The 24,364-nt window shown below is 37.4% G+C and overlaps 1 protein-coding gene across 5 annotated transcripts in view; it reads left to right on the top strand.

Moving 5' to 3' along the window:
- Positions 1–8,476: 8,476 nt before the first annotated feature.
- Positions 8,477–24,364, top strand: part of fibcd1a (fibrinogen C domain containing 1a) — a 112,657-nt gene continuing 96,769 nt past the window's right edge. For 2 of the 5 annotated variants that reach the window (XM_082188167.1, XM_082188163.1), the window contains exons 1-2: positions 8,477–9,087; positions 19,510–19,629. In XM_082188167.1, coding sequence (XP_082044293.1) covers positions 9,016–9,087; positions 19,510–19,629 — 192 coding nt within the window. In that variant the 5' untranslated portion in view covers positions 8,477–9,015. The remainder of the gene's footprint in view (positions 9,088–19,509; positions 19,630–24,364) is intronic. The other 3 variants (XM_082188164.1, XM_082188166.1, XM_082188165.1) reach the window with 3 other exon arrangements.

The raw sequence follows: 24,364 nt of genomic DNA, 5'->3' as shown, positions 1-24,364 counted from the left end.
GCTCTAAAACCCACCAATGTCGATCCTGTAATTTTTTGCTTTATTATGTCCTCTCTACCTGTATACCTCTCTCCAGCGCTCCTTGAGCCTTTCTCGTTCCCTGGCAGATAAAGGTAGGGACATGACAGATGGGCATTTTCACAATTTGGCTGTTTTCTGAACCTCCTACCTGAAGCAGAAATGCAGAACCATTATGATATTCCCAGGTGGCGGCACAACAAGCTGGCGGTGCAGGACTGTCTGTTGCTTTGGTCACTCTACCGTCGCCTAATGCGGTAAATAAGTGAACATTTTAGGCCCTCTTTACTCAGAATAAAACACAGTTTTTGACACTAATGACAAAACATATGATTTGGCCAGCTACAGCTTAACAATCTTTCTTCCATTCCTTCCATTTCCGAAACAGCCACTCATGTATTTACACCTGGCATTAACATCGGTCAATTAGTGGACAGCGCTAAATACAGATGTCTTGGAAACGCATCTGATCACTGAAACAGCATTTGGAGGTTGTCATGGACATATCGCATATCTAATATAAATGCTAATGTGCCTCAGACAGCATTGAAGGACCCCCAAGTCATGCAACATTTAATAATTGTGCCAGGTTCTGCTGTAATGCAAAACCACTCATATACTCATATATGTACCATATATATTACAACAAAACATTTAATATCAATATGCAGTGACAACACGCAGTGACAGCAATTTAAAACAATTTGACTTTTTTCTCGCAATTACGACTCTATATCTTTTATATTCTCAGAATTGGGAGATATGAAATTATATATATATATAAATATATATATATATATATATATATATATATATATATATATATATATATTCCTTAAACGCATACCTCAGGTCTTTAGTGACACGGGACGTCATTCACACCCTCCTCCTCCTCATAAATTTTTTAATGTTAGACACATCAACCTTCTTAGAATTCCTCAATCAATTCATAATAAACAATATAACAAGATTTTTTATATATATATATAAAATAATGCCTGTTTTCCAATTCATTTTTGGAAAAACATTTTATAGGGTTGCTAACGATGAGGTGTAATAGTGTAAGTATATTTTTTTCTGCACAATTATAATTTAATCTTTGGTGGCTGAATAAGTGCAATTCACTTTTATTCCACAAGGTGGAAATGTCTGACACACAATGGTGAAGTGACATTTCACTCATAGTTACTGCAGGCAGAAAACAAAAGAATAGGAAGCATCAACAGCAAAACCTGAAATGGCTCAGTGATTTACTGCAGAGCAAGTACTGAATGCAATCAAATATTAGTGTCAATTGATGATGGGTCTGGTGAAGAAGCTGTCAGCGATCAAAATATTGATTTTGAAGATGTTGAAAATGATAGTTTTGAAAATATGTTTGAGATCAGGAATGTGAGCCAGATGCTGAATGTACTGGGAAATGAGCTCTGACGAGGTCAGCACTGATGGTATAAAACATCTGCTCAAACTGAACCCTTCCAAGCTCCAAAAGGTTATTCTTCTATAATTGTTACTTTAATATCAGGAGAGTTTTAAATGATCACGACAGGTAGAGATCCATCTGTGTTCGATATAGATCTGGGTTGCGCTAAAGTCCCGAATATGTAATAATGATTGGCGAAACATTCATGCATTTGAGGGATATATATATATATATGTATATATGTATGTATATATGTATATATCTATATATATCTCTCTATATATATATATATATATATATATATATATATATATCTATATATATATATATATCTCTATATATATCTCTATATATATATATATATATATATATATATATATATAAATAAATAGATAGATAGATAGATAGATAGATAGATATAGATATATAATGTATATACTATGTATATCTACACATCATCCTGGCCACCCCTGAGGTATTGTGCTATATTACAGAGCCAAAGGCAACAGATACGTTCATTCAATAGCAAACTGCAACAGCAGTAATTTGTTGTGTGTCCTAAAGCACATTTACTTTGTATCAAGTTTCAAGAAGGATATTAGAGATCCCCTGTTTCACCTTGACCTCAATGGCTTATCCATTTCACAATATAACATGTGAAGATAAATCTGTGTTAAGGCTGATGACATGATAGGCCATTATTATCGTCCACTCTAAGGTTATAATTTACAACCGAAATCATGCATCCTCATGTTTACTGCTATTCAGAGTAAAATAACCTTGCAGTAAATGTTGTGTATTGGAAGGTTAAAGATGTGGATCTAAGCAAAATGGCAAGTAATTGGCAATCACGCTGTCAACATCTGACGTCTAGACCGCGGAGGAGCGACTCAAGTGCAAACCGAACACTGAATCTGTAAAATAAGGCTTAAAAGGAGTGAAACCTGGGATGTAGATAGACAGATAGATGGAGGCGAAAGAGGAGGAGAGAAAGACTCTGATGACAGCAGCAAGTAGTTGACTGATGAATGTGAGGTAAATGTACAGGTAGACAAACAACTTATTGACAAAGCGGTTGGTCTATTTATTGACTGCTTGATTGATAGATAGATTGTGGTTTTTTGAGCTAGTTTTCCTGAGTTTCCCATTATTGCTTTGCCAGCTCTGAGTTTTACCCACACCCCTTGAGGACTTTTGATAAATTAAGACTATAATTTGGTTATTTCTGGAGTAGAAGCTCATTTTTCGTCTGCCTTCAGCTCTGAAAAAATGAATTTGGCCTTAAGTAAGTTTGCTCTTTTGATTAATTTTAATCATGTTTTTCATTTTACTAAAAAATAATGAGCGGTTTTGATATGTATTCTTTGTGTTTTGAACAAAACTATGTCAATTAATTAAAGCCAATCAGGAAAAAATGGAGTTGTTCCAGCTGAGGTCCTACCTCTTGGGTCTGAATATTTCATATGCTCGGGAAAGTAATAGATGCTTATGAGGGCTGTAAATAGTTATCTGTGTTTATGGTTCTGTCCCTTTAAGGCAAATCCATTCAAGGTTTAAAGTTTCTTTATGGAACCATAGAAGCCAATAAAGAACCTTTATTTAACATGCACCAATGCTGCAATTTTCCTTATGTCATAATCATTTGTTAACGAACTAGTACGAACGAACTTGACATAAATGATTACATTATACAAATCACAGTTAGCTAAAAATGTACTAATTTAAACACTGTATGTACATTTCTGAAATACATAACTTAGACAGTTACCTCTGATAACAGATCACTCTAAATTGTAATGTGGACTCATGCATTTTCTGTTAAGCTGCTTTGAAACGATGTGTATTGTGAAAAGTGCTATACAAATAAATGTGAATTGAATTGAATTTAAGAGTGCAAGAACAAAACAAAAAAATCTGCTTTTTTTTTAGTTGTCAGTGAGAGGCATCTTGTTGTCGCCTATTTTACCAAGCCGCTGTTGGTGCCCTCACTATTTTGAGTATCTTATTCAGAGTCTCTTTATTTGGCAGAAGGCTGCTTTTTGACAGAGGCCAATTCTCCGTGGCTTGTGTTTTCAGCTCTGCAAACTCGCTGGTTTGACAACCTCACACATGAAGGAGTCACATTGAGCTGGTTACAGTTCCTTTTTTCTGCTCTGCATACATAGCTATGGGGAAAAAAGCTTGAAAGGATGTTCATTATGCTATATTTTCTACAGGAACGTTGACAATTGTCAATCTGCCACTTTAAATGCTTGTCCTCTTAATGCAGGATAGATTCTGATTGGCTGTCAATATTTTTATGCTCATCAACTGGAAAAAGTGATTCTGAAGTGATTCCAATGATTATCGTTTCTCTGTACCATTATCGTTAAAGTTGTGGTGTGGACTTTGCTATTCTTTTATATTTAGAATGATTTTTTCTAACTATGTCTTTATCGTTATAATTATAATCCTTGGTGTGAATGGGCCTTAACTCCTCCCGTTGAGGGTGAATGATTATAATACAGGCAACATAAACATTTCTGGACCATGTCACTATTATTATAGTTAGAGGATAGTTTATAGGATGTTTTAGCTGTTTACAATTCTGTTTGACTGAAAATTCAATAGTTCAAATAGCTGAAAACTGTTTTTGGAAAGCTCATGGGTGCACACTTACTGTAGCTGCAGTGCAAAGGAAGGACAAACTGAGATTTCTGCACACCTCCTGGCATAGTTTTCACAGCACAAATGGCAGCTTGTTTACCAGCTGACAGAATAGTTGCTCTCAGTTTTTAAACTACCTGAAGTGAATTTCTCAAACAAACCTGCCTGTTAAGGACATCCAAACAAGTTGCATTTTGGTGGCTTGTCTGTTAACTCCGTACTGGTAACATTGTCATACTGACTCACACCATTCTTAATACCAAAGCACTGTGGTACTGTGGTAGGATAGAATTGCAAAAATATTGTTTAAAGTCGGCATCAAACAGATGTTACGATAGTATTTTTTTCCCCCTTTTTTGACGTATAGATCTATACAGGTGGAGCTGGGGAAGGTGGAGGGTTTCTGAAGTGCGCTGTAGACTGCTAACAGCAAACAATGGCAAGTATTTGAATGATGACCTGCAAGCTCATTGGCTGCTGATGCCACAGCAACCAATCAGCTGTGCTATGTAGGTAACGATGTGATTGCTAACAAATTGAGTTAAAGGAACCGTATGTAAGAAATGTATTTCAATTAATCATAAAATGGCCCTGATATGTCACTAGACATTAAGAAATCATGTTCATTTCAAATACTTATATCACTGACAACAGTAGTCCGGCCAGAATACACCGCTCTACAGTAATTTGAAAGTGATTGCAGTACCAGTTTTGGCCACAATCTTACATATGGTTCCTTTAAAGGTGCTGACTGTACTTGACTGTCTAAATAATAAAAATACCAAATGTTTGCAGATATTTAAGAAACATTCTAAGATTACATACTCGTTTCTCTGAAAAACAATGCTACAGGCAGAGATTTTACATTGAAATGTGCTTTCCATGCTGGAATGTCTGTTTTTGTTTTGGTCTGTGTGATCCCGCTCACTGCCAAGATACCGTAATAGTATTTTGACACCCCGGGTTGCCAGTTGGCAGAAAACACAGCGTATTGCATCCATGGAAGCCAGCAAACAAACTGGGTCAAAGATTGCAGATTCTACTCCACCTAAAAAGCCTCAGTATCCATCTAAAAATCTCTATGAACAGGAGCATATTAAAACGCGGATAAAGCAACTCGTCAACTGCGCTTGCTCCTCCTGTTGCGTGTCCTCAATCTGGAAACCCTGAGTCTGAGGAGGAATGGGCGGGGGAAACAACTCTTTCCAATATTTTGAATTTGGATTGCAGTACCCATTTCAACCACCAGCTGTCAATATTACATACTGCACCTTTAAGGACCTGCCTGCGCCATCTAGAGTTTCATGACAGAACGTTGTATTAAACCCGAGTGAAACGGCTTCTCGAGCTAGAATTTTTTTTAGGGCGGGGCTAGATTTTGTCCATAGGTAATTAATTGGATTATTGGATTGTGATTTGCTAGAGTGGTGGAGGGATGACTTAAATTTGTAGGCCAACCCGGAAGTTCACTCATGGATCCCTCGACAAAAACCCAATAGGATTTTTCCATAGGCTTTTGGATTATCGTAAAAAAATAAAATAAAAAAGCACTGTGATCAACTAAAGTTTATGATGCTTACACATTTTGTCCACCAAGATAATTTTCACAAATTAACACAACTTTATGAATTTTGAAGCCTAAATACAATCGGCAGAAGTAAAAAGCTAAGCTATAAATGAACTACACCACAGTATCATGATTTCAACGTCACCACCACTAAGCTTCCGACTCTTTCAGTTTTTATATAAAAAACATTTTCACTGCAATTTTTGAGTAATTTGTAAGAGGGCAATTAAAAGCACAATGAGCACTGCTAAAAGCATTGCTCTTATCTGTTTGACTGATGATGTTTAATGTCCCTTACACCCTCTGTAGTCCCATTTAGCCACTTGTTAGCAACCGCATTTTTCAAGACACGTAACATAAATCATGAGTGGGGTAATACTGATGTCTTTTATGTCGTAAAATAAAACGTTAAAGTATCTTGAGCTTGTGCTCACCAGAGATCTTATTTAACCAAAAACCCACGGACTTTGTGTCGATTGAACAGGAAGTGCTTAAATGCTTAAATGCATCAGCACTCTATTGCTGTGATTGCATGTGAGTGACAGGTTGTCCCGCCCTCACACCAGTAAACAAGTCGCTGCAAGAGGGAGGGGAAGTTATTTTGATTAAAGATTACAAGGGCATATGAAAAAAAAAAAAAAAAAAATGTGCATGGATAAATCTTTTATAATAAATATTCCCTAAAAACAAGAATTGTCAATTTTTGTTTCATGGTGACTAAAGATTGTGATAACTGTATAAAAACAGTGTGGATGTGCAGTTGCACTGACTTTAAACAAACTCTTTTTTTAAACAGAGATGCTGCTTTTTTGATAACCAACAGCAGAACACAATGACCTCAAAATAACCCTCAGATTGTTTTTGTTTTTTTGGATGATACAGTCACATCTGTACTCTACATCTGTAAATCTCAATGACATGAAATGGTGTGTAGCTGTAAAATACATGGGTCAGACAAGTGCATGTGAGCATTCTGTTCCAGAACAGTGAACACTTTATTAATCAGAGACTGTATTCTAGAGGTTTAATCCATAGCTACAGTATAAGAAAAGAAAAAAGGCAAGCGCAAATATGCTGTTATATTTTAAAGCGGCTGAATGATGTCACACGTTGTGTGTACACAATTGATAAAGTCGAAAAAAATTGCAATTGCATTTTAAGTTTGACCACGATATGCTTTCCATAGTCGTCTTTAGTGGGATAGATTTCGCAGTCGCGCTAGTGTGTGTGTGTACTTCTCTCTGGTCTTATCTCTTTCTGGTAAGATGACCATCTAGGGTCTAATTTGATCAAACCTGTATAATTTCAGGTGCACTTTGCTTTTCTCCATGTCAAGTTAATGTTATGCTAATATCTGATAATGTTAAATTTTCTGTTAAAGTCCCCATGAAATAAATGTTTTAGTTTTTTGGCTTTTAGTATGAATACATTAGACTTTCTGTTATCTATACGCTAGTGCTCCAAAACAATGACAAAATTCAGTGACAAGTAAGACGTGCTGCTGCTGCACATATAACATACATGAAATAACCCCCGTAGCAGATCTATACAGGTGGAGCTGGGGAAGGTGGAGGGTTTCTGAAGTGCACTGCAGACTGCTAACAGCAAACAATGCCAAGTATTTGAATGATGACCTGCAAGCTCATTGGCTGCTGATGCCACAGCAACCAATCAGCTGCGCTATGTAGGTAACGATGTGTTCGCTAACAAATTGAGTTAAAGGTACTGACTGTACTTGACTGTTACATTTTCTGTTAAAGTCCCCATGAAATTTTTTTTTTCGTTTTTTGGCTTTTAGTATGAATATGTTAGACTTTCTGTTATCTATAAGCTAGTGTGCTCCAAAACAATGACAAAATTCACATTCAGAAGAACTTACAGTCTCACCTTCCGCCAACATGGATCAATGATTTTGATGTCAATGAGCTTCTCATCAGATTTCCTGTCCAATCACATGCTTTGTAGAATCTGAAGTGTGACGTCCCGCTCCCTACATTATAAATAGACTGCGGCTAAAATCAGTCAAGTTCACACAATTACTATTTTCTATTCTTTAATGGTGAATGGCATATAATGCACTATTTAGTGGGTAGGAAATGATTCAGACAGTGTAAATAAGCTTTCCATTGGAGCGAATGAAGTCTGGTTTCACATTAGTGTCACGCAAACTGTCTGCTCGCACACTGTCTGCTCTGGACGCTCGACGGCACATATTAGAAAACATATCGGACCCATTTTAATTCTGCACATAATGCATTTTAAAGTGATATGGAGGAGATCAGGTGGAGAAATGGCTTGAGATTAGGTGGAACCTGCGGCATTACCGAGCTCAACGGCTCTGGCCAAGCTGTGATATATAAACTAAACACTATTGGCTTTTTTTTTTTTTAAAAGGGAGGAGCTGTTCCATATGTCCCGCCTGTCCTCTTGTTTCAGTGGAAATTGTCAACGCACTGAATACTTTGCGTTATATAATTAATAATTGTGTTTATTGTAATTTAATATGTAAATTGAGTTTGTAGCAACCACGATTAGCTATAAAGTCATAAAACGTAGGCTATACGTAGCCTACAATGAATATTACTAAACTCATTTACTGTACAGCTCTTAACTGATTTTTTTTATTTTATTATTGACTTGTCTTGCACGTTTTAATAAAATTCCATTCATTCTTTCATTCTTTATTTATTTAAATTCGTATTCGAATCGTTCAGTCCAGTGCGTGAGACCGGTTTAGTGAACCAGTTCAAATGATTCATCGAAAAGATCCGACTCAGAAGAACGATTCGTTCACGGATCGGACATCACTAGCAGACGCGTTGTAAGCACAAGAAAGGGGGGGCTGATCTCAGGAGCGTGTTATCACACCACAGGAATGAAGCAAACCAAACGGATGCTTAACATACAGTTATTTTGCATAACTTTGTTTTATTATCTAAACACGCGTTTTTCTGTTTCTCACTGACTGGGTAGGGAAAGTTTCATATCTGAGGAGGAATACCTGCCAACTAACGGAACGCATCATCCGCAAACCGTCACACCTTCGCCTCAGTATTTGAGAGCGTTGAGGAGATCGGATCTGCTTTCGGACTGCATTTTCTGGTTTTGTTTCTTTTTGGGGTGAGGGTCAAGTCCCTTTAAGTACGTATATTTTTCTTTTACAAAATGAGTGTGGATCTCTAGTTCTGTGCCCCGGTTTTCAGTAGGTTTGTGCGGATCGTTTTGTGAAGTAGTTTTAGTTCCCATAGACTGTTGTGCTGTTTCATTTTTCTCTTTCTTGGATGCTGGAATTTAAGACTGACAGTCCCGTTCTCTCCTCATGCCTATGAAAACAACTCTCGGATGGTAAGGATTCCAGAGAATGGTAAATGATCGATGGAAAATCATGAACAGTGTTTCAGAACTCGAGGATGGTCAGCAGCATAAATCGCAGGTATGTTGCACGCGCATCATGAAAGCTATTAGACCTGTGTCGATGCATTTATGATGCTCAGGCAGGTTAAAAACTACGAATATAATCAAATGCACGTCACATTTCGTTTTTAATAAACAAAAAGAAAAAAAAGAGGGATATTTCTCGGAATATCGAGATATCGCCACTGTTAACAAATCCCAAATACATGGACATTGTAGAATCAACTATTTGTTTAAATAAATATAATTTGAGAAATTTCAATAGGCTATTTGTCATCTTGACTATTTTGTGTCTTCTAAGTAATTGTTTTGGATCAGACAGTGTTGCCTTGAAAGAGATTTAAAAATAATAACTTTAAATAATACATGAATATATATTATTGAAGGACTTTTTTGTGTGTGCACCTTATTTATAATTGCCTAACTGTATATATATATATATATATATATATATATATATATATATATATATATATATATATATATATATATATATTAGATATGTATATAATTTTGGCCAAAATGTAAAGTACTGATATATATATATATATATATATATATATATATATATATATATATATATATATATATATATTAGATATTTATATCTAGAGAACCAAGTGGTCTGTACTAGTGCTGACAAACAGTATGCAGTACAATTTAGTGACAACAAATACAATTTCCAAAAGTAGATGAATTCAAAGGAGTACTTGCTTCACACAGTATTTACTGAGAATCACTAAAAAATATTTGAAAGCAGAAAATCCATTGACAAGGCTGTTGATAAATTTTGTAACCAATATGCAACCGCTTCTGTTAATCGCCGGTGGATACTGATAAAACCTAAATATTGACAGATTAATGGGCTTAATATAAGTTTATTGGCAGTAAAGAATAAGCCCCTTTATCTCTCAAGCATTTAGAGTGATATAGTCAGCGTGTCAGATGATACCTCTCTCCATGCCCTCTGCACACGAGGGAATACATTTGTTTCTATTATGCAGCTCACACAGAACTCCGGGATTAAGCTCAGCCCCTCTATGAATGAGCGACTGCATGTCTGCCAGAACATTTCACTCATGACTGGTGGAAGTTCATGCATTCACTGCAGAGAGAGAGCACATCACAGATCGGCATGCAGAAGGGTGTTGCATCTTTGATTTCTTTATCTCTCTCTGTCCTTTTCAAAGCTCTCGCTGTTGCCTGCATTTCACAGCAACTGTAATCTGCTGTGAGCATTTAGGAGGAAATGTGCATAACACGCTGTTTATAGCAATCCTGATTATAGAGGTTTAAGGGTGGGATCACGGTTGTAACAGCTGTTTATTACTGCTAGTGCTATCATCCTCACGGGGGGGTGGGGGGGGCGAAGTGTGCATAATACAATGCCCTTTCAGGAATATGTCAAGCCCTGCTTTTGAAGCATCAACATCAACACGAGCCGCTTGTTTTAATGGCAGTTCTTCATTTGCCTGTCTTGTGAAACTGAGTCATTTTATCACGCTGCACAACCAAAAGTGTCGTGCCAGTTTATCAAACTGCCTGGGCTTGTTTGCTTTAGTGCTGTGTAAGTTATTTTAGGGGTTGTTAATTAATCAACGTGAATTCATCTGCCATCCATTTCTGACTGATGTTTATTAATAAAATATTTGTTTGGGAGCGGGAGTGAGAGGGGAGGGGTGGGATCTCATGGGACGAATAAAACCGTTCACCTGCTGTGCTGGAGCGTTCAGAATTTGATGGACACGATTTGTAATTTCTCATGCTGCTCTTTGTGCCTTGATTTTTTTCCCCCCAGTTGAGTATAGTAGGTGAAACCCCTGGCCCGTTGTGCAGCTGTAAAAGCGAGTTAAAAATAGGCTTAAGGGTCTTGTTAGACAGGCGTACAGGTGAAAGAAGGATTTGCATGTTTTGCTTTTCCTTTAGCAATGTGATGTGTGCTGTGTGTGTTATGTAAAGTCACAGTAACATTATTGTATGTTCAGATGGACTCATTAGCTCCTTGTTCCTCAAATGCTGGGGATTTCTTCACTGTCGGCCCTCTCGTGCTATGCTTTAAAGTCCACCCCTGCTGACACACACGATCACACATTTAAAAAAAACAAAAAAAAACAGCTGCAGTGAACTCCTTTCCTCTTGTTATTTACTGGCCTTCATGTCTTTCCAAACCAAAATGATTTTCTTTCTTATTTAGAAGTTGAAATTGCTATTTTGCATGCAATGAAAGTGAATGGTCACCAAAAGGGCCATAAAAATAGCCCACACAAATTGTGCACTATAGTAAAAAGGGCCATTCACACTAAGGCTGATAACTATAATGATAACCATAATTTTAATAAGAAGGTGCACTCTTAAAAGTAAAGGTTCTTTATTGTCATCTATGGTTCCTTAAGGAACCTTTAACATCCATGGAGCCTTACCATTGTACAAAGTGTTTTTTTATAGGGGAAAAGGGTTCTTCAGATTATTAAAAGGCTCTTCGTTATGGTTATATTAAGAACTATTCACTGAAAGGTTCTTTAGGGAAGCAAAAATGGTTATTCTATGGTTATAAAAAAAATAAAAAATAAAAAAAAACTTTTCTTTAAGAGTGTACGTCCACACCACAGCTATAATGATAACAACACAGAGGAACAATATCATTGGAATCACTTTCAGAATGATTTTTTCAGCTGATGAAGATTAAAACATTGACAGCCAATCAGAATCCTCACATATTCACATTACACAAATGAGGTTTGAAATGGATTAGAGATAATTTATCTTATGTCTTCAGATGACTTATCAGTGCACCACTGTTTTCCATAAAGATGTTATGAATTTTTATGTTTCCATCTTGTCATTTTTGGAGCTTGACAGCCCCTGGGCACCATTCACTGTCTTTGAATGAGAAAGAATACTGTGAACATCCTGCCAAACTTGTCCTATCCTATCCTATTCTGGTTTGGAACGTCATGGAGACGAGTAAAGAATGACATCATTTCCGTTCTTGAGTGAACTGTCTGTTTCTTTAAGCTACTACTGTATTTTTAACCCTGGAAACTGCAGGCTAAAACATCTGTGAATTGTTCTTCAGACCAGGTAATTGATTTGCTTGTCAGCCTTTTGACTTAAAGGCCACTTAACTGTAAAGGGCTGGAGGGATTGACGATTTCAAAGACTGTAAGAAACATTTGCCATCCTGTACAGCTGAAAAAATGAGCCGTGGCCATCATACAGTAACTTGAAGACTTCATCTCAGCACAGGATGATAGCAGCCACCTAAAGTTAAATAGAGTTTTATCAATTCATTTCCCTCTCAAATGTGTCAAGCAGCTTAAGTTGTAGTAGCTATTAGGATTTGCAAATTGAACAGACTTGCTGACAGCCTGGGTAGCTTTTCATCAGGATGAAGTGTAGATGTGGAGGAAACCCAAATACTTTATCTCTTGAGTTAATCTTTAGAGAATCTGAGAAGTCATGCCCAGCAGTTGTCTGCTTTCTGTCCTGCAATCTCCCATCGGGCACACAGCAATTCTACACGGCCAAACAAAGACAATGTGAGAGATGTTTACCAATTGTGTGCTGGACACAATGGGGATGGGAAGTCCAAACATGTGGGCTGCAATTCATTTCTTCGGGATGCTTGTCAAACACGGCGCTGCCAATTAAACATTCCTCCAAAAACCTGGAAGCCTTCTGTTCTGTAATGAAAGCTGTAACCGCTTGACTGAACATAGCCATTATGTGTCTACAGGATAAAACACTGGATACCTAGTGTGTCCCCTAGCTTAATAAGTATGCCCCAGTACAGCTGCGACAACTCTAAAGGCTTGCCACACTAAGATAGATAACTATGATGATAACTATATTAGTGTCTACACCAACACATGACAACATTCTGTTTATTAGCATGCGCTGCTGATATTGTCATCTGCCGCTTTAAGTGCTCTAGCTCTTTAAAGCAGGATGGATTCTGATTGGCTGTCAAGGTTTTTATCATTCATCATTTTGAAAAAAAATGTATTGTGAAAGTGATTCCATTGATTTTGTTTCTCTGTGCCATTATCGTTATAGTTGTGGTCTGGACTCTGCTATTATTTCAAATGTAGAAAGATTTTTAAAACTATATCTTTATTGTTATGGTTGTCCTTGGTGTGAACAGACCTTTAAAACTATGTCCTTATTAATTTTAAAAAGTTTCATTTTCCAAAAGTCACTTTCTCATCCGCAATGAAATGTCAGAAAACACTTAAATCCTGGACCGTAACCCCCATAGGCAGTTAGGGGACAAGTCGTCCCCAATAATTGGATATCGCTAAATTGGCCAATATATTTGCCCCAAGTGCGACCAGTGCGACCTGGAGGCATTAGTGAAAGGTGAGATATTTTGCTAAATAAAATGATCCTGCCAGAAGAATTGCGTGATAACTTGAATATGTCTTGTTTTGTCTGTATCATCTCAGTGAGCTTTTATGAGGGTTTACGCATGCGCTATAAATTGAATTTAGCATTTTCCGACGTTTCAGTGTGGATGAGAAACTTTTGGAAAATGCATGAAAACACTATTGTGGATGGAGATCGTTTTGAAATGAAAACTCTAATCTATCTAAACTCAAATTTTCAAATCTATCCGGTTATTGTAGACGTGTTTGTCAATTATACAATGATGGCCAATCAGATCAAAGAAGGCGGGGCTTAATGTTCACTGAAGATGAGTGTGAGTTTCAACGCTTTTAGTTTTTACAGTGAAAGAGTGCGTGTGTGGTAAGATATAAGCTAAACATTTCATATTTGACAACTGTTTAATTTGACCCACAGTAATACAGTGATGCAAGCAACTCAACTTTTTTAATGTAGGCTAATTTTTCCATTTAAATGATTTCCATTTCCATTTAGCTGACGCTTTTATCCAAAGCGACTTACAATTTCTATATATGTCAGAGGTCACACGCCTCTGGAGCAACTAGGGGTTAAGTGTCTTGCTCAGGGACACATTGGTGTCTCACAGTGGATTCGAACCCGGGTCTCTCACACCAAAGGCATGTGTCTTATCCATTGCGCCACCACCCCCCCCCACCCCCCCCACCCCCCCCACTCCCCCCACTCCTCCCACTCCTCCTATGATGTCATTCATAACTGAATGTGACATTTTTTACATATTTTTTGCACATATTTTTGCCTAAATACCATAAAAAAATACCATTTGGTCCCCCCCAATGTTCCAGACATGGTTACGGCCTTGCTTAAATCATGTTAATCCACATGTGTAAAACGTAATAAAAGCTCACTGAGATGATACCGAGAGAGATACTGAGACCAGACATAATGAAGCTCCCACAATATTGTTTTGGCGCAATAATTTTAATAGCAAAATATCCCGCCTCTTACTGGTATTTCCAGGTTGCACTCAATCACCATTCCATGTATTCCTAAAATGCAATTGCTTTCATGTTTTCACGCAGGATAGCAATAGGAAGTACATTTTCTGTCTTCTTTGTAGGAATGTAATGTGAAGATTGTACAAAGTAACATTCATAACATAATCTTTGGCAACATTTCCGAATGCCTCTGTTCACACTACAACACTAAAACAGCATTTTTTTAATTATCCACTTTGGATAGCGTCTTCAAAAAGCTCAGTTTTCGCAGGACATAAATGCAGTCTTAGTGTGGTGAAAGGCCAAAACGTAGAGAAAAAAAAAGCTTTTTCAAATGTATCCGTATTAATGTAGACATAGCTTAAAACGCTTCCCATTTCCCGTGTGCGTTTTCAGCTCGCATTAAGGACAAAACCCTTCTTAAAGCTGTTTATCTTCCCTCACAATAACATATGGCTTTTTATGTTTGATCCAGGAAAAAAAATGGGTTTAAATCAATCAACTGTGGCTTGAATTCAAAAAATGCCCTTTTAATATCCATCCACTTTCCATCTTTTTGGTGTTTCAGTGTTTATCATGGCCTGAAATGCTATCAGAATTTCAACCCTATCCTTTCAGCCGTACCTCATTCCTCGTCAAGCCTTCCTGTATGCATAATAAAGTCTTCTGGCCTTGGTTGTAGCACATTGACAGTGGATGGATGTGAAAGCTATAAAGTCCCTACAGATATATGGCTTTCCCTTCTCTGCTGTTATCTGTGCTGGATATCCATCACAGGATCGCGGGGCTATTTGGGCGCGTATGAATTCTGATATATGGAGTCCCACGGGTGAGGGGCTCGCTCTAAGAGTAGTTGTATAATTATAGGCCATCAATGGCTCTCCTAGATGGCGTCTGTATATCAAACTGTCACGGATCGTTTTTTCAGTGTGATGGAGCGAATGTTATCTGGTTTAACCTCTGACATATTTCGGATGATCCCCGATGTGTCTCTTCCCTCTCACCTTCAACAATAAGGAATGATTTTTAAGACCAGGTATAAAAGTAAACAATCTCATTTGCTCTGGGTCAGATCTGTTGACATTTTGCAAAAGCCATCTTTATTTAATTCAGGACTATAGACACACCTTTTGGTATTTATCTTGCGTTTGACATTTCTTCTCCGCTTTTGAGATTGCCTAAAAAAGACTTACATCCATCTTTAGTCACCCTGAATAACACAAAAGACACTATTGAATTCATTCATAACAGTTGCACCGCTTTTTCACACTTTGTATTATCAGGGTAAAAACATGCTGAACATCTTGTTCACTTTCCCAATTGGAAATTGCAGCATGCAAATTGTGTAGGGCGCAAATTTTTAGGGCGTTCTTTAATGACTTTGAGAGAATCTTTTGGATGGATTAGTGTAAGCAGGCACGTGCAAGGGAGAGTATATAAAGAGGCACTGTTATTCTGCAGCACAATATAACTGATGCTGCTTGACCAGTTGTGTTCAAGAGTCAGCAGTTTTTTACAGCTTTTATTTTTCAGGGATTGTGCTATTTTTATTGACAGAGGCGGTAGAGAGGCGACAGGGAATTTGTGGGAAGAAAAGGGAAACAGGAACAGAAGGCAGACCTGGATCTCCCACAAGGACCATAGCTCAACTTGTCTGGAGCATGTGTGCCATCGCATTTATACATGCCAAAAGTTTGGAAGCATTATTTTATATATATAATTGTAACTAACAAGAAAATACTATGGTAAACCAAGGTACCATAGAATACTATAGTAAATGAGTTTGGGCTGGGCGGTATGATGATATATATCGTCGTTACCAGGGTTTAAAATGTCTATTGTTAGAGATTGTGCTATATCGTGTATATAGCGTGTATATGTGTATTTTGTTTTGTTTGACTGAACATTTTTTTTTTTTGCTTTAATAAGAACAAACTTCTATTTAATTCATACAGTGAAGACTATGCAATATTTAGGTTTTTACATTGGATTATTACATTTCTGTACTAATTCTAACTACACGTTAAATAAACCTATTGCACTTCAAAAACTTAATTTAATTAATATGTTTTATTGTTTATTTTATTGTTTTATTGCATTTGTCCTATTGTTTGTAATGTTCTTATTTTTTCTTATTTTTTAGAACAGGAATGAGATAAAATAAAACAAAATAACTATATTGTGATATATACTTTATCGTTATCGTGAAATAAAATCTCTCATATCGTGAAATAAGAACTTGGTCATATCGCTCACCCTTAAAATGAGTATAGTAATTATTCAATTAGTATAGCCAATGCAAAAGTACCATACCATTACTATGGGACATATTTTTTAATAATTTGGATTTTATTTTTTAATATATTAATAATTTAACAACCATATTTCAGTAATTTTAGCGTTTTAAAGCTAACAAGTTTCGTTTTGTGAGATTATTTTTTTTATAATGAATGGCACTTGATTTAATATTTTGCAATAATAATTCAGTGCATACATGTGTTGCTTAGCTGTTTAAATTCTGTTCAAAAAGTGTGGCTGTTATGAAGTCAAAAGCCATAAAACAGCAATCTTGAATAAGTTAATATGATGCACTATAAAACAAATACAAAATACAACATTACATGGAATAACTTTACACATTATCCAATCCAATAAACAGCCGCATATGGTGTTATAAATACAAACTGAGTGGCATTTACTGTATTATTTTGGGCAGGGGAGTGTGAAAATTATAGCCTCAAAGCCTATTAGTCCAATGTATTAGAGGAAAGATAATCATAATAAGCATTAGTGCTTAAGGCGGTCAGTTCTTTGTTTTTTGCCGGGGGAATAAAAGCTGATTTTGAATGTGGTGGATTGTGTTATTCTGCGACAGAATCTCCTGTTGGAGCCAATTGGGGTGGACAGATTATGATCTAGGTGGATTGAATCTGGCAGTGTGAGGGATTTGGATGTGACAATGGCTGGCAGAGATTTATTCAATGTATGGGGAAGGTCAGAGCATGCAGTTTTTTGTTGCTGTTCAAATTGACCCTTGAGTGGCCTGCCTTCCACTCTTGCACTTTTGTGCAGCAATAACAGACTGTGATAACACAGACAAAAGATAAAGCGATAAAGCTGCACATTCATTTACTCATCATACTGCACATGGTCTGCAAGGATTTCACAGAGCGGATGTGCATCTGTCGCCTTTATCAGGATGTTTCAGGTAAATTCATCCGAGACCTTTAGTAGTGTTGACCTTTCTGAAACATTTACCAGTTTCTCAGTGCAGACATGTTAATCAATGTCAATAAAAGACTGCAGGTCAAGTGACTATATACATTTACTATATATATATATATGGTCAAGATCTTGGATTGACAATGCAAAAGTCTGTTAAGTCTCCTCCATCACATCCCAAAGACTTTCAATGAATTTAAGGACTCTGGACTTTCACAATTTGACCCTTATGAATCTTGGCTTGTCATCCTGAAATATGGCCATGATGTGTCTTCCCACATGGTTGTTTAAGAAATAAAAAGCGGCACACTCCATCATTTAGGGTTGGAAGAACTGTTCCCAAACATATAACATGCTAGAAACATAATGATCACTGTAATTATGATCCAATCATAGACTCTTAAGACTCTTTTTTTTGGTCGGCAGTATGTGTGTGTGTGTGTGTGTGTGTGTGTATTTACTAATATTTTAATTTAAGAATATTAACATTGAATTTTAATTTGATCACTTGAAGTGTTAAGTTAATTTTGACTCAATTTCTTACCGCAGCCTCTCTTGTCTCCTCGTAGAGACCATCACTGCAAATCCTACTTTTGCTATTTACATTTCTGTTTATGCCTTCCTGTTCATGCTTTAGTCCCAGTGACACTTGGGGCAAAGTTGTCTCTGGCAGTTCTGTTGATGAATTTATGCAGTGTTTAAACTAGTTTTCTTGATATTATCAGCAAATGAAATGATAATGACATTATGGCTTGCAGTCGTAAGTGAAATGTTGAGAACATCTTGTGGTTGATATGTAGGTCTGTGTGTTAATGAAGTTATATTGGCCATTATCATGACTGTTCTTCTTCTATCATTATCACTTCTGTCAGGAAATCAGTTTGCATTTGTCTTTTCGGTTGATTTGTGTACAAACACTAATATAATTGCCACCTATAGGGATTCAGCAGTGTGCGGGACAGGAAGATTTTGTTTTCTGCTAGTCAATTGGTGTGATTTACAAACTGGATGGTGTTTTAGTCACTCAAGGGGACGTGCAGTTAATGTGAGAGATCACTAGTTTTTTTAAGACTAAGTGCCACAAAGCAGTAATGATTTAAGACAGGATACCTCAGCTTTTCTGATTCCCGTCGCTTTGGTGGCCATTTTGAAGCTGAGTGGTTTTAAAAAGGAGAGATGGAGATTAAACAGGACTCAGCTGTTCTGAGCTCAGTGAATCCCGGAAGCCTTGTGCATTTTTCAACCTCCGGTGCCCATAGTTCCCTCACCAGATTGGCTGATCTCATAACTGGATCTAGGGCTACACTACCTGGGACATGGCAACAACACTAATGTGTCCTAGTCTAGGTCTGGACAAAATATATATTGTATATTTAAGGAAGATTGTAAAAATTGCAATGTTGTTAATGTGCGTTTTTTGATCCTTAAAGGGGTCATATGATGCGATTTCTTGTTTTCCTTTTTCTTTAGTGTGTAATGTAGCTGTTTGTGCATGTATAAGATCTGCAGAGTTACAAAGCTAAAAGTCTCAAACCCAAAGAGATATTCTTTGTAAAAGTTAAGGCTCAGCCACGACTTCCTAAAACGCTTCGTTTAAACACGCCCCCATAAATCTACGTCAGTCTGTGGGGGCAGAGTTTCATAACAGAGTTGCAGAACTTTTATTCTCGCTGTATTATTGTTGCCGCCGCCATGTCATGGACACGCTGTGTTTTTCGTTGGGAAAGTCAAACTACTTTGTTTGGCCTTCCAAAATATGACACAATTAGAAAACAGTGGTTAAGCTTTATTTACAACACTGTTCTGGAATAGTTGGCTACAACCAAAATATTCGACTGTGTGCTGCACATTTTTCGTAGGACTGTTTCCAGAACCTGCGAGAGTACAAGGCCGGCTGTGCACAAAGGCTGATTCTAAAAACTGGGGCAATTCCATCTTTGCAAGTACATTCTGCCGCTTCTGACTCTCAGACACAGCCTGTAAGTATGTTTTCATATCTTAAGAAATACTGACTATTCAAACGCGAGTTTTGAGCTGTATAGAGTAGAGCTTGTATGTCGTTTCTACGATCACAAATGCAGACATGGTTTTATGTTTACATAGTGTTCTCACCCCTGTATCGCGGCGCGACGCGTAAAAAGACAGTTTAAAGGTACAATATGTAAGAATTTTGCATTAAAATATCCCAAAATCTCATGGCCAGTGTTATATATTTTGTTAAGTTGATTACTTACAATATCCCAAATGTTTCCAACTATTTTTAAATCGTGAGAAAATTGCGATTTTAACCAAGGAAACGGGGCGTTAGAACAGGGGTGAGCTGGGAGTCGCCAGTCAATTGCGTCATATCCGCGTTACCCTCGGTTTCCGCTCGTACTGCGTAGAGTCCTGGACAAATGCGGAAGTTGTAGTTGTAGCGTCTATCAAGCTACAAACTTTAGCTTGTTTCTTGCAGTCGTTATGGTACACAATTATTCTTTACCGATTGCAGCTGGTTCTGTCGATTTTATATTTTCCAAATGTAGCATTCGGTAATAGTTATGTTTATGTAAGGAAAGTATTATTGCTTTAGATTTGTGTTTAGTTTATTGACATTGTTTATCACATTCTGGTGTTTATGGCCATGTAAATAAGCATAGCATGTGTTATACATAAAGATTAATCAGTATTTTGGCAAATGATGTGGGTATGTTCGAATGTACTTTTACAACAATTGTTTAGAACACGTAAAACTGCGCAGCGTTATCACAACAATGAATTTGACATACAGTAACATCTATGATAACCAATGTAGTATTAAACCTTACTTTTCTTGCGGTTAATTCATTTTAATGAAATAAAAGTGTGATGAGGTTTAAGAGTCAGGAAGGAAGAAGACAGGGATCGGCGTTACTGGGACTCGTACTTTATTAAAATAAAGCAAAACAAACAAAAGCCGCGCACAACGCGCATTCACCGTGGCAACCGCGACGGCACAAAACAGTTAAAAAATGAGAGCTCGGATCCACCGGTTTTCTTCCTCTGCGTCCAATTTTCTCTCCAGTCTCTCTCTCGTTCCAGCGCGGCTTATACGCGGTCTCTCCACGCCAATAATACTGCAATAAGACACAGGTGTTCGTCATTTGCACTTGACCTAATGTTACTTGCTCGTCTCTTCTCTCTCCCATCACAGACCACGCTGAACCATGCCCCCCTCGCCACAAAAAGCATGTCATTAAACGCAACATTTATAAAAATAGAACTTAGCCTCATCCATGAACATGATTTTTCGATTCCTGTCTGACTGATCCCGTCTGACTGATTTACATCCACGGTGGAGTTTAAAACGACAGTTCCCATCATTCCACGCTCCTTCACATCGTCATCAAGCTACGCCGTTGTTGTTGTTTGGAATGTAGCGCCCTCTAGCTGCAAAAAATTCTTGCATATTGTACCTTTAAGTCATTATAATCAGTAATTATGTCCCCAATGAAATAAAACCTTACCAATCTGATACGTTCTGGTCCAGTCGCACTGGCAAAGTTGATCGATCAGCTTGGTCATCTGCATTTTCCGGATCAGATTCGGGCTCGAATGGATAAGGTAGTACCGACATTATCACCTGTCATTATTGCTTTGGGAGCTGATGTTTCAAATATGGTAAGAGCGTGACTTGAAACATGACTTGATTATTTATTTATTATTTTATTTATTTATTTTTAAACTGTTTTATTTAATATATTTTGAATCAAATTGACTGCAATTGATCCTTGATCCAAATGGTGGTTCCTCTGGTTGGAAAATTATACAGATTCATAGAAAATACATAAATATTGAGGTACCTGTGTATGTTTTGTAGGGCAGAAACCAGAAATCCAACTCCATTGGATCCGCAAAATATGTAAAACCTTCCTCCGTTGTGAATGTAGTGCCGCACGCAGTCTGTGTGTTATTACTATGGTGTTCTAGGTTGGCGCAAGTGATATGATGTCACGAGAGGGCGACAATGAAGCGCCAGTGGGTTGTATGTACAGTATGTATAATGTTGCTTAAAATAAAGTAAAGAATCACGTCTATACAGTTCGAATCCAGAGTTATTATTCAAAAGACACGACATTTTGGACCGTCTCTGCTTGTTTGCAATGTATGGGTAAACAAAGACCTGGTTTGAATATGTGATAGTAGTGTTTTCTTTACTCAAGAAACAATATATAAATAATAAGGCTAATGTTTTATGTATTTGAGGAGTGAAGAAGAGACTCTTAGTCTCGCATTTGTCATCGAGGCATAGCCAATACTGTCAAAAATAGCCTGTGAAGAGCCTTGTCTTTAAAAACATGAGATTTTGGTCAAAATTAGAGAGAAAAACTGAGCGCCCACATAACTACAGTAAACTTTAATACTAGTAAGTTGATAAAAAACATAATACAATACACTTACTGCCTCAGAAACTGCCAACAGTTATGATATATAGAATACTGTCAAGTATTGGTAGAAAAAATATTAAAATATAATTGGTTTAGCTTAATCACCCAGTCCTTTCCTTGTCCTCGTTTGTACTCTCTTTGGTTCGTTTTAAAGTATTGTGCAGAATGTGATCTTTCATTCTGTTTCTCTGGTTGTTTACTTGCATATGATGTAATTTTATTGTGTGAACAAAAATGATTGATACAGTATTTGATGTATTGTTTGCACAAAGGCCAACATACGTTTTTTGACTGCACTGCAGTTTCACATCAATGATCTAGTGGTTTTTCAACGTCAAACACAACTCACCATTTTCTTTACTTTTTTGAGAGCAGAACAATCATATAATAATTCTTTCTCAAAATGAACTGAAGAGGAGATGGTTTTCTGCAGATTTAACAGTAACGATGGGTTCTACGTTTGGAAATCTGGGGCTTCGCTGACATCTCCTTTTTGCTTCAAGCCATATAGAAAGGATGTTAATGGCCATTCTCCCCTGCATAATGTCTCACAGACCTTTATATTTAATGCATTGCTCATTACGACGGTCCTGCTCTGCTGCATGCTTTCTGTCAACCACCCACTGACTGCTATTATAGATTCCCTGTAGTGTCGCCGTCAAGTTTTTCCATAACTTCCCCAAACCTGTGCTGTCAATAAAGGCTGGGAAACAAGGCATTTACAAATCTACTTCATCTATTTTAGCCTCTTGTAAAAAACTGGCCAAAGCCCAGTGCAGACCAACTTTACACTGGCCATACATCAAGTGACTTGGAATGTGACACCTAAAATAACCACAACCTTCTTTATTTGACTGGGATGAAGGAAAAATAATCAGACTAATGTCTCCCTCATATCACATCTCATCAAAACATGACTCAAGCTTTATTGTTTGAAGTAATTATTTCTGCAAGCAGACATTGCTGTAGAAGTTCCTGTGGGCAGACATATATTTTGCAACACTCAGTATGGTGGCTTTAGGGCAGGAAAGGATTTCTTTGACAGAAAACATATAGTATCATCAGGTCTACTTTCTACATGCAAAATAACAGGAGCAATCTGAAAACTATTGGCCCGGTTTCACAGACAGGGCTTAGATTAAGCCAGGATTAGGCCTAAGTTCAAATAGGGTATTTAAGTAGCTTTTATAAACGTGCTGGTGTACATCTTGAGACAAAACAATGGTATGAAATGTCAGTGCAAACAGCTCAAATACTCATTTTAGTCTGGGACTAGGCTTAAGCCTTGTCTGTGAAATAGTTACATAGAAAGGATTATTAATTTTTTTTGCCATTGGTGACGCTATTTGAAACCTAATCTTTGCTCACAGTTTGAGAGAGATTGCAGGTCTTCATTCAAGTTGCTAGGAGAAGTACTTGTGCCTTAGTACTGCATTGCTTTTTCTCTTGACTCTTGTTTTCTCTGTTCATCATTGACAATTTGTTGTGGAAACATTGTTTTGCTTTCCTAGCAACCATAAAGCCTTTTCAGTAAACCATTTTGTGACCATTAATAGGATTTTTACCATCCAACAAAACAGACCTGTTAAATGGCCCACTTGTGAAATGATTGGTCTGGTTGTGTATATGAGGCATAGTAAAATGCAAACATTGAGAAGTGCTGTCACACTCTAAATTATAACTGACAAAAGATCACCAAAGCAATCGAATAGAAATAGTATCTTCATGTCACCAGAATCGGTTCAATCTGATCATGAGCACCATCGCCCAAAATCTGGACCATGTGCTTCAGTCACTAGGCGAACAAGTGGCATTATTTCACCCCAGCCCACCTTTTACTTTTACTGTGCATTTGTGTTGACATAACATCCTTGAGTTTGTGCATGTGGTTTGGGATTTCTGATGGCTTTTAAAAGGCTGTTTTCGGGTGCCGCTCTGACCCGGGGTCGTCCTGGTGTGATGCCACCTGCAGGAGGCGCAAATGGATTTGACCTCTGCAGAGAGCTGGCCATCGACTAACAGGGATTTTAGAATCATATACACATCATCATATGTGGAAAGCCAGAAATGAGGGGCCGAATTATTACACTCAGACACACACACACAAAAAAACAGTTTCATACTTCACAACAGCTTTGGCAGCTGTCAAGTCACATCATATAAAGTGAGATGGAATCCATTATGGACAATCTAATTAGTTTCTGCACTGTGAAGCCCTAACCGGCTGTGTCATTTTAAATGCTCAGCACATGCCAGGGTTCAAAACGCATGCCATTCAGAGGGTTTTGTGCTCAAATTACCGGCTAAT

This window comes from Leuciscus leuciscus, assembly GCF_965113295.1.
Source record: "Leuciscus leuciscus genome assembly, chromosome: 13".
In the NCBI taxonomy this organism is placed as follows: Eukaryota; Metazoa; Chordata; class Actinopteri; order Cypriniformes; family Leuciscidae; genus Leuciscus; species Leuciscus leuciscus.
The sequence above is the reverse complement of the archived record's forward strand: the minus strand, read 5'-3'. Positions and strand labels throughout refer to the sequence as shown.